At 37.7% G+C, this 12,048-nt stretch overlaps 1 protein-coding gene across 1 annotated transcript in view; it reads right to left on the reverse strand.

The window, feature by feature from the left end:
* Nucleotides 1-1,559: 1,559 nt before the first annotated feature.
* Nucleotides 1,560-12,048, reverse strand: part of LOC134665247 (telomerase-binding protein EST1A) — a 50,436-nt gene continuing 39,947 nt past the window's right edge. Inside the window, exons 21-24 of the mRNA XM_063522132.1 lie at nucleotides 8,995-9,148; nucleotides 6,240-6,464; nucleotides 4,684-4,829; nucleotides 1,560-3,373 (exon numbers count right to left, since the gene is read on the reverse strand). Coding sequence (XP_063378202.1) covers nucleotides 3,326-3,373; nucleotides 4,684-4,829; nucleotides 6,240-6,464; nucleotides 8,995-9,148 — 573 coding nt within the window. The 3' untranslated portion in view covers nucleotides 1,560-3,325. The remainder of the gene's footprint in view (nucleotides 3,374-4,683; nucleotides 4,830-6,239; nucleotides 6,465-8,994; nucleotides 9,149-12,048) is intronic.

The raw sequence follows: 12,048 nt of genomic DNA on the forward strand, positions 1-12,048 counted from the left end.
TCATGCCAAAAATGCGGGGGTGCGCGGGACGAGGTGAGCGAAATCCCGTGCCGTGAATAGTCCGTTCAAAGACACGGACGTCACACAAAGACACTTTCGACTCGAACATGAAGTAAAATTACCGTATGCGTGGCAGAGGGGGTAGCGCGACTATGCTAAGTCTGGAGGATGTTTTGTCTATGGTAGCAAGCAAACATAGACATACTCTAGAAGTTCCGGGCTCAGTACTAACATAATCATTGTATGTACGAGTACCTATTCAGTATCCATCTACCCGCGCCGCTGTTACCAGTCTTTATTCTTTCTCGGACTAGGTATATTATTATTAGAATGCAGGTACTTATTAGGTAAGTCGATATTGTTCGTGTGACGAAGCCTTTAACCCCTCTCATAAAAAGGAATAAGCGAATTTGCAATTTTACATTTTAGTTTCTCGGTATGTATTTGATTATAGTTTTTTAAACCCACTAACCTAACTGTTATTGTGTAACATGCAAAGAATGCCAAATATTAAAATTACAGATGTAGAATGGGAAAATTTCTCTGAAATTGCAGAAAACCACAGGAATTAAAATAAAAATATTTTGGAAATGGAAAATTTCTTTTCCCATACCAAAATATGATAAGTTTCCTAAATTATTCCACATCAAAATTACGCAATTTTCGTAAATTCTGACGGCATATAAAAATAAAAACAATTTATGCATACAGTCCGTAGTGTTGACTGCCGATATGCAAGTACAATACGCACGGCTGGTATATTGTAAATAAGCAAACACACAGCGCCTAAAGCGAGACGCGCACGGTAAATAAGTATAACGGTGGTTTTACAACCGCCCGTGCGCCTAGACCTGACGCGCCTCGGAACATTGCCAATTCTCACTCCTCAATAGCCTTCGGAATTTCTCACAGAACCTACCTACGACCCTACAACTGTCTTCCTCGCCATAAACAGATTCGCTATTCATTATCTCAACATAAACCTATGAAATAACCAATTTCATTGCTAACTGCCCCGGTTCAATGCCGTCAAGGGATTAAACTACTATAGCACTCTAACCTAGCTATTATAAAGGCATTTTACGTACGAATGCCAATCAAAGAAACTTACGGTACACTGATTGATACAAGGCTAACCTTCCTTTTGATACAATCCGCGCTTTGTCGTCACAAATGCTGCAATCGAGTATTTAAATGTACCTACAGATGACTTTAATCACCAATTAAATAACATTATTGCGACAGTTGTACGTTACTCATAAACAGATTTAGATTTCAATTTATACTTATTTTCTGTTCCTGGAAGCTATGAACATTAGCGAAATAAAGGCCAGATACAATTTAGAATCAAACAAAGGTACAAATGAAATGGTTTTGTCCGACATAAGTCACAAAATTCACAACCATCGGTGGCTTTCGGGAACAGAAGAGACAACTTTTGTGAGAGACCAGGCGGTCTAGCATAAGTTGCGTTCTCGCGCGCGAGTCCATACTTGAAGTCGCACTTGAGTCTGGTAAGTGAGTGGGTCCTATAAGGGTGTGAATTAAAATACGGGTAGTTCAAGTATGTAATTCAATTTATTCGAACATCATGATTTAGGGCAAAAGAAAACATGGTAAAATTTATTTGAATAAAAACAGCATTGTGTTAAATGTTCTATAAAGTGTTAGCAGTGTATTGACTCAGGTTATCACACGTATTGTCTAAAAGTAAAAGTGTCGAGCAAATATGACATGCTTCATAAAACTTTTCAATATTCTTGTGTTATTCTGTAAAGGCAATGATAAAAATACCTAAAAATATGATACTAGAATGTGCTACATGTAATACGAGCCCAACAATACAAATAAGACTATAGTTAGAGGATAACGGAACATATGACTAAACGTTAACATTTGTCACTTTTGTACATTATGTTAGTAACAGCGCATACCGCATTTGTAATAAATCGGTCTATTTATGTCACTTTCAGCTCTTAATTCTAATTTGCATCAAAACACGACGTGCCGATAAAATATTACAACGTGTAATACATACTACTATAAATGTGTTATCAAGTTTTGTAACTACGTAAAACGTAACACGAATCGTATTCTTCGGTTAGGAGATCGGGAAACCTCGATTTTCCGATTCTGATAAACTAAAGTCGAAAAGGATACCTGTGCTGCACCCGTCATTAATAATCTTAAAAATTAACATTCATAGAAAATTCAATAATCATCAATTTAGCAATACATATATCGAGATTGACGATTTCGTATTGTCGAAATATAAACTGGCTTCAATATAAAATCGTTTTATATTGTTTTTTATTAAGCAGGCAATTGAAACTTATAAGAACTGAAATTTAAAAAAAAATCATGCAAATAAAAAAAATATCGCACTACTTAGCATTCATCCGATTGCGTTCTTAGATACCGGATCCCTTATATCAAATTGTTAAAAGTAATTTTATAGATTTGATAAATCTTATAATTTCAATACTTGCAAATGCAAACACAAACTTTAATAAATACTTGATTAAAAAATGTCCATGTTATGCTAAAAATAGCACAGCGTATTCGATCCACTGCTATAATTCATGTTCGTAAAAGAATATCGTCAAAAATACGTTTAATAGAATTTTGCACGCGAAAGCAGTTTTTTCTATGCTATGTTTCTAGGCGAAGTAAGTAAATATTAAAACCAAGAGAAACTTATCAACCGCAAGATGTAGAACTGGTATCTACTCTCATAATACGCACCCTTAATTTTATTAAAATATAAACCGGAACATTACGTCGCAGCAATCGTCACTGGGCACACCATTAAATCAATATAAAAATAAAAGAAGACGACAATTTTTGTCTCGAAATGGATAATGTATATTTAAATTCTATTATCCTAACTACAAAAAATAAAAAATATACTTAATATGTTACATTAAAAATAAGTAAAAATAATAGCGATATAACACTAAAATTACGATTTACCTAATATCTTAGAAATAAAACTAGAATATAATGATAACAACGTAAAGATGGCTCCGAACCCGAGTGCGAGTTCGCGAGCCCTTAACAAAATGTATTATTATTTGTATAAACGTCTATTGGTGTACGAATTTTACTTAGTCTATCAATTCCTATTACTATAGTGACACACATTAGTGAACCGCCGAGGCGGATTTATGGACTTTTAAGCACTAAGGCCCGGGAGGGTAGGTCCCTCCACGCGCGGAGACCTCCGGGCCGACTAACCGCTAGACAGTCGGGCACGCACCATGCTAAACATACAATCACATAATGAGATGAACCGTCGTCACTCTTGCTGGGTATTCCTAGCGCTTCACTTGCTGCTAACAGCCTTGTCAGTATCTGCTTCAGACGGCGAATTCTGAAAAAAGAAAATGCTTTGTTTATGACTCTACATTACGCTATATAAAATTTGTTCGAATATAACGCCACTGACGCCACATTTCAAGGGATATGTAATATTTACATATAAATCGAATAACGAAGATACTTTTCTAGCGACTCGGCGAGCCGTAGATTGTATTATATTAGGTATATTTGTTGAGTGAATATTGTAAAACAATACTAAAAGTATATCAGTATATGAGTAAACAAAGGCCGAGAAATAGGCCATTGCCAACAGAGTACGCTCATCTCGTTGAATAATACTATGATACGTTATTTAAAGATTTAAATCAAGCTTGCTGTAATATTTGTGTACTGTAAAAGTTCCATTTCAGGGCCCCGAAAAGCTACGTCTCGCAGTATATTATAAGGAATATAACGTTTACATTTCACTGTGTAATTATTTATTTATCATATGGCGGTTACACACTGGTTAAAACAATTAATACTGTGCAATAATCTATTTTAAAAGAAATTCTGGGCATGTTTGAGACAACAGGTGTTATCATAATGCCTGTTAATAGTAGCCAAAAGGTTACTTATTGTTTATAAGCCAAACTATTCAAATTATGTATGTAATACACAATAATATATAATTTATACACACACACTTACGCTAACCAGGGTATCCCAAGTTTTTGAGCGAAATAATTGACGTGACAGCAATAGTGGTTAAGACGCGGAGTGGAGTGGTTATAGTTTGTATCTTTAGGTATTTAAATAAAAGTAAACAAAATCTACCCTCAAATGGCTCCTTAAACCAGTAGATGAAAACATTACATGATTAAATAATGTAGGTTGAAGTCAGATCATTCAGTGACAGATCCAGGCGGTTTTGTATTTGGTTGGTTAATCAATAAATTTTATAACTACCCGAAAATGTACAAATTATTTGTTTCATCATCATCATTTCAGCCTATATACGTCCCACTGCTGAGCACAGGCCTCCTCTCATGCGCGAGAGGGCTCGGGCTATAGTCCCAACGCTAGCCCAATGCGGATTGGGGACTTCACATACACCTATGAATTTCTTCGCAGATGTATGCAGGTTTCCTCACGATGTTTTCCTTCACCGAAAAGCTAGTGGTAAATATCAAATGACATTTCGTACATTAGTTCCGAAAAACTCATTGGTACGAGCCAGGATTTGAACCCGCGACCTCCGGATTGAAAGTCAGGCGTCATATCCACTCGGCCACCACTGCTTAATAATTATTTGTTTACTTTTATTTAAATACCTAAAGATACAGAGTATAGGGGGCGGTGGTAAGTGGTAAATGGTATTACCGTGGGTGTGAGTCCGGCCCACGCGACGAAGGAGGGCAGGTCGCGCGCCGGCAGCTCGGCCGCCAGCGCCTTCACGCGCAGGTTGCGGTCGTCCGTCAGCAGCACCAGCTCCCGCACTACCCGGCCTCCGCTCTCTTCTGTCCGCTCTGTCGGTAACACACAATTACTTTATAACAAACATTTAAAAAAAGATGCCAGAGATCAAGCCTATAAGTAAACCTGGGATAACTCAAGGCACTTATACTAAAGTGACGTAGCTAAATATTTTATCGACAATTAAATATATCCATGTTACTGTCGACATCTAAATGTACTACAAAATAAATATATTTAAAACAAAGTCGCTTTTTACTTCTGAAAAAAGGTGGTTTTCGAAGAATTTATTTTATTTTTAAACCAGGCTGCGTAGCCAAAATGCCAATCGCTTACGCTCCGTAGCGATCGAAACGCAACTGTCGCACTAATATGGAAGAGTGATAGAGAGACACAAAGCGTTTCGTTGTCAAAGCGATAGCGATTGTAACCTTGGCTAGGCCGGCAGGTCAGTATTTCCACATTGGCACTAAATGTTTTATTCTAATATTTTTTTATCGTTATTTATTATATGACTCCATCTTCATTTATTGCTAAAAGTACATAAAAAGGGAAATTTCCCCTAAGTCATAAAGTCTTATGTATCGACATCTTTTTTATCGATATCAAATCCCTAGAATGTGCCCCGAGTTATCACAAGTTTGCCTATAAGCAAAAGGTTTGAAATAATATTGTATAAGTAGAAAAAACACAGTAAAACATAAACAAAGCATCATACTCGTACTGCCAAAAAAAATAAACATGACTACAATCATAACGCGTCAGGTAAATCAATAAATCCGATCGATTGAGATCTATATTTTTTGCAATAGCAAACGCGAGCTAGCCGTTTTTATCGACCAATAATTGATCGCGGCCGGGATAGCTCGAATAACAACCAAATGGTCATTGACGCCAATTACCATCAATCAATACTATAAAAATATTTGAAACGCATTTATTTTGATATTAAGATTCCTTTCAAAAAATTCTATCACCACTTGAGTCAGGAAATGGCTGATGCTAAATTGATTTATTGTTTATATGTAATTATTTACCTTACACATTCTTAAATCACACTGGAATTTAAATTTATACATTCACAGTTTGGCGGTAAGATATGAAATATATAGGTACCCGAGGCAAGGAATTTCCTCAACCGAAAATGTCACTTATGACAGTGACAGATCATATCCATAACAAATTCCGATCAAATTCATAACCCATTATTACAATCATAATACGCCTCGTAAGATACTAGATAAAAGTTATAACTACGCGAGCTCTAAAATCGAATGAAGACTTTTGATGGGTTTCTCTACGAATGCTACAGTCTGTTCGGAAACAGAAGAGTCCTGGATTGTATACATTCCACGACTCTTTTCTTTCCGCACCGACTCTCCATATTTTCAAGTCTTCATACAAGCCTGAAACAACAATAAGAGCTTATATAAATTATATTATCTTTGACAATGGTATGGTACCTGGTTCGCTAGCTATGTTAGCGTGCAGGTTGAGCGCGGTGGCGAGCACTCGGTCGTCGTTGGTGGCGCGCTGGTCGCGCTCGGTGAAGGCGCGCGTGGCGAGCAGCGAGCCCTTGCTGGTGGCGAAGCGCACGCCGGCGCCCGCGCCGCCCAGCCACGCCAGCGCCGCGTCCGCGGCGGCGCCCACGCGCGAACACTTGCGGAGACCCTCCAATTCCGTCATTACTGCGCGATAAATAATAGTACATTATTGTCGAGGCTCGGAAGTAGCTACTTGCAGGCTGAGGATTCGTTTTAAACGGACGACCTTGGGAGTCCGTTTAATTGAATCCGAAGCCAGCAAGTAGCCTTCCAGCCGAGTCATATATAGTGCTTTTCTCAAAAATGGTGCAAGAAATATAAATATCATAGAAATATTTTACAAAACCAACGTTCTTACGTATATATTTTCACAGAAAAAAGTCCTTGCCGCCTTTTTATTTTTTTAATAAAAAAATAGAAGTGTATTTTTCTGCCGAAAATACGCCAACCTATTTGAGACAACTAAATAGTCGCGGTACTAATCATCTGTTTGGCTGTTTAATGGGCCTGTGCCTTCATTTAATATGGCCATATCAAATTTTAAAAAGTTTGGAACTCGACAAATAATGGAATTTGTATGCAACATTGCAGTCCCAAAAGCGAGACTGCAATGTTTTTAACTTTTTAATTTTTGAGTGACCATAAACTACGCGCTTCGCGACCTAGTTTTTAGACGGCAAAGTCGACCTTGCCGTCCATTTTTGAGAAAAATAATTCTCCATTTAGGTCCAGATGCATAAAACAAAGTCGACGGATTCCTCATTTAACCCTTTGAACGCCGCGGCTATCGTGTACGGCGCGTCGTCGTGAACCTTGACGGAATACTCGAATACACGGCGGCATAAATCGATTTTTTCCAAGTATAGGTATGCATTTCTTGCTTGCGTATATATCTTTGTTTTTGTTTAGTATTTAGTGATAACGGGTATTATGTGTAATTATAGAACTTAAATAAACTCATGCTAATTTTAATTATTTAAGAAGTTAGCACACAATCAAGTTACATCCAAATTTCCAAGTACCTATTTACATAGAATACATAGATAGATAAGAATCTCATTGTCACCCGCCAAGCTCACGGACAAATATAAGAACTAACCTAGCGCTGGAAACATAAAAATGAGCCAACGCCGGCAACAAAGTTGCAAGAATAGCCGAGAAGTATGGGAACGAGGAACTAATTTAATGAGCTCTTAAACACTCATTGTTACAATACTTAATTATAAAATAACACTTAAGTAACTTTAAAACGTAATGCACTTCCATGATATGAAAAAAAGTGACCTACGGTAGTGAAATCCAATTATTGTTTTGCACTTTATTCTTCTAAAATACCGGCCAAGTGTGAGTTGCCCTCTCGCACCGAGGGTTCCGTAAAACTAGATAGCATTACTAAAGTTCATAAACTATGAAAGTCGTTACTATTCAATTAGTAATTCAGTATTGGATATTCGGTAATCATTACCGCGTTTTATCGAAATTGCTAAGTTAAGGACAGGATAAGTTACTTATAAAAAACACAGTACTCTCAAGTTGGATTATCCATACCCATAAATTGGATTCTTCATAACCTGCATTCAAATTAAAATCGCTACTAAATTATATTAATGTGAGCTACTGGAACACTTGATATTATGAGAATAATCCTCTCAACGGGAATAAACTAATTATCTCTTGCAAAGTCACATGTCCAGGATAACTTTTCTTGTTTTAGTGTGTCTTTCAAACTATTTTAGAGTGGCTTGTACGTCGTATATATTCCGTGTAAATGCCACGCCACAGCCAGCCAATGAGCACTAATTAAAAACCAGAGCGGCGTCTGGCAACAGTATATTGGCGACGTATAGCATTTATATCGCCTTGTCTGCTCGCTTTTACCGTTAAACTGATCTTAGCTTGTTAGTGCGAAAATCTTTATTACAGTGATACTCCATTTTAAACGAGAAACGAGATTACAATTAACACTGGTATTATTATTCAACAAGTTTATGATTATATTATAAATTATAACGCTTGATGAGATAAATAGAAAAATTTTAAAAATAGATAAGTGTCGAATAATTATTAGAATACATTATGATTTATGGTAATAAATTAAGTGTCTCTAAAACAATTAAACAGTATAAAAGAATTTGCCAGACGGACCTAGGGGGCTGTCCATAAATTACATCATCGATTTTTGACCCCCCGTCCCCCCCCCGTCCCTAAAATCATCCGAAAATCATGCTTCGAATGACCCCGTTTCCTCCTACTTCATGCTACCATCATCCGATGTCGTCGTCGTCCCCTAATTTGAAATGACGTAATTTATGAATAGCCCCTAGGTCGTAGCAACGACGATTAGGATAATACAAAAACAACTGCTGACGGCCATTAACCACTATTTACTTAAGTATAGTGTCAATGAATGCAGTGTTGTTCCTGATAAGGCGCCAGACCTGAAAATGCACCGTATTTACTACGAAAGAGCGGTATCTGTCTGTCCCTTAACCTATCACCGCAGTAAGTCCCTCATAAACCCATGACGGATGATAGATTTGAAACTCATGGTAGTTACACATGTCCATAGACAACAGTGACCGCTTACCATCGAGTAGGCCAAAAGCTTACATTGCAAAGAAGAATCCATATGATGTATTAAATCCTTAACATTTTCTCCATTCACAGGACTTACCTATAAGTGGTACGGCGAGCTGGTAGGGCGTGCCGGGCTCGGCGGCCACGGCGCGCAGCAGCGGCAGGTGGTCGATGAAGCAGTTGGTATCGGGCACCAGCCAGCGCGGGCGCACCTCCACTTCCACGACCGCAGAACTCACGCGCAGCATCTCCTGAGAATAACACTAGCATATATACATTTGGAAAACGGCTTTGCCCGCTCTATAGTCCGGCTTTTAAGCTCAAAGTACAGTCCCAATCGGAAGCATGAAGTTTAGTAGCTTATGTAGGTAAAAATAATATAGAAGCGGGAGCAACTTATCAAGTGGGTGTTTCCCCCCGTAGCACCACTTTTGTCCCATTTTTCAGTTTCTCATTATTATTACATATAACAATAATTGTTATACGGAAGTGAAAGATGCATAAGTCGCGAGTTGGCACAGTGGCTGGTAACAGCCACTGGGTAGAAAGCGGCGCACACCTCTCGACACCCCTGAGCCGCTCACACCGATGTTGCTCCTGGTCGTCTTTACGACGGCAGTTTCAGGGGCCCATCTAGTCAGCGGCGAGTCACCACCTGCCTCGATGACGGTGTTAACATTGTTATGGCAGGTGTCCGGACCTCTTTGCAATAGCCCAGTTTCATTGTCCACCCAAACTTCTATCTATAGACCGGAACACTGTTCACTTTTTCTACAATAGTCCCGATGCCTGCTGCGACCGGTTCATGGGTGTCTATTGTTGCACCTGTGAACGGGTTCCAGCAGGCGTTCTACATGACATTAAAGCTCTCCAAAGGGCCTCTACGTGTTGGATCTGTATCCCCACGCAAGCCTATCAAAAGACCGGGATTTATAGGCCCGTGAAATCCAGAAAGGAGATACAAATTGTAACTTAAATTATCTAATTTAATTTCCATTTTTGACGTGTAATATGCAATTATATTATAAATAAATGAGTATGAGTATGAGTATTAGAAAAAAACCGGTTAAAATTGGAATCATTATCCATATCCATTCGTTCTCATACCTTTAAACGAGCTATTGTTGTATGTTTATTTATTTTAGTTTAGATATATATATATTTCGGGGATTTCGGAAACGGCTCTGATGATTTCGATGAAATTTGGTATATGGGAGTTTTTACAAATTGTAAGTTGCTTTCAGTATTATAAATGGGCTTCGACGTCGCACCTTACGAATAAAGCGCGACTAGTACAATTTATACTTTATAATATTTACAAATAAAAGATTAAACCACAAATTTAGGTACAATAATAACACAAAAAATAAGATTTCATCAAAGATAAACGTCAGACCTCAGACAAAATAAAATAAGCAAAGCGATAATTATATGAGAATATTCTAAAATAGATTTTTACAAGCTGGTTAAATGCGTCGCATGCCGAACCGTATGTTATTTGATGCGCGCAGCGAGAATAACAAGTCGTATGACACAATAATTACGGCCCCGGATTCCGAATGCGCTAATCACAATGGCGGAAGCCGTAATCGACGAAACCGTCATACTCGAAACCTGCAGTGTTTAACTTGTTTACACTCCGTGCATCCACCATAAACGTGTGTCACGCAAAAAATAAAGAAAAAAACCTGCCTGGTGCATGACGGAACATTGGTAACAAATGAAGGGTTCTGCCCGTTCTTCAATTTGAAACTTTTTTTGTATAAGTTCAGTACGTATTTGTTTATATACCGGAAAAGAAATAGTTATTTGGTTTACAAGGGGTTAAAGTTGTTAGGTAAAGCCCGAGCAAGCGAAAGATTCCAAAATTGAATCACGAGAGTAGCGAGTGGTTCGAAAAATGAAATCTTGAGCGTTGCGAGGGTTTCAAAGCACGAGGGTTAAACCAAATTTGCCCCCAAGTGAAACACAAAATTTTTCACCACACCAACCCGAAGCAAATATTAAATGTAAAATATCAAACGCAATCAAACCAAATCAAATCCAAATGAATGTTATTAAATATTGATCATCCAAAATCATCATTAAAAAGTCAATTCTACTAGCAAACATAAGAAAACAACTCAAAATTTGCATTTGATTACTTTGCCTCGCATCACACAGTCATGTGGATAAAATGCAACTTTGCTATCAGTTGCAAAGTAAGCCTTTCCGAGTTGGTGTGGTGAAAAAGAAATTGTCTACCTATTGTCAGAAGTGAAGTGTGATTTCATTACACAGACCAAAAACGTCGAAAACGCATGTCTCTTGTTTTCACGTTCCGTTTAAATTTTATATTTATGATTTGTTGAAGCATCGATAGCACAATGCAGTTAGTCTAAATTTTAACTATATATACACCTATCCAATCATGGATAACGAAATACAGCCCGAAGGCAGCTTTGGAGACGTTAAACTACCGCTTACCTTCCTTTCGGGTTGGGAACCCTAAACACGCTTATAAAATTGTCAATCACGACGTTATACAATCAACATAAGTAAAAAAGGAGTCCTGTGGAAAAATAATTATGCGGTAACCGACGCGACGCGACGCTGCTCGCGCACGTCGACCTTGAACTTTAAGGACGGCTCCGATAAAAAAAGGAATTTCTTCCTTAGTTTAATCGACCAATTAGCCTTCACCTGTACGGAGGCGCACGATTTTATATCAAATTCACGTTTTATGAATTTTTCAAAAAAGTAAATATGTACTAATAAATATATTTCTATACAACATTAGTACTCATTAGGCAATAATTAAATTAAATAACAGCGTGGCAGCCAAGGATTCGTACATCACGTAGAAATTTATTTATTTACGTTTAATGTAGATGTGATTGATGCTCAAACAATTAATGTAATCGAGATCCAAGAGATAAGAGATTTGTTCAAATTCAACAAGGTGACGGCGGTCAGGTTGTATGGTTTAGGTCCGTAACGTAATATTTAAACTATTATTATATTGACCCAATCTAATGGCAAAGCATTAAGATTATGATTATTATCCTGAAATTGTCTACCTACCGTATTTAAAATGTTTTACCTGTGAGCTAAAAACATTGCCTAACTATAACTTCTCCACTTTAAGCCAGCACAGTAACAAACCGGCCAA

The sequence above is a fragment of the Cydia fagiglandana genome, chromosome 6 (genome assembly GCF_963556715.1).
Source record: "Cydia fagiglandana chromosome 6, ilCydFagi1.1, whole genome shotgun sequence".
NCBI lineage: Eukaryota > Metazoa > Arthropoda > Insecta > Lepidoptera > Tortricidae > Cydia > Cydia fagiglandana.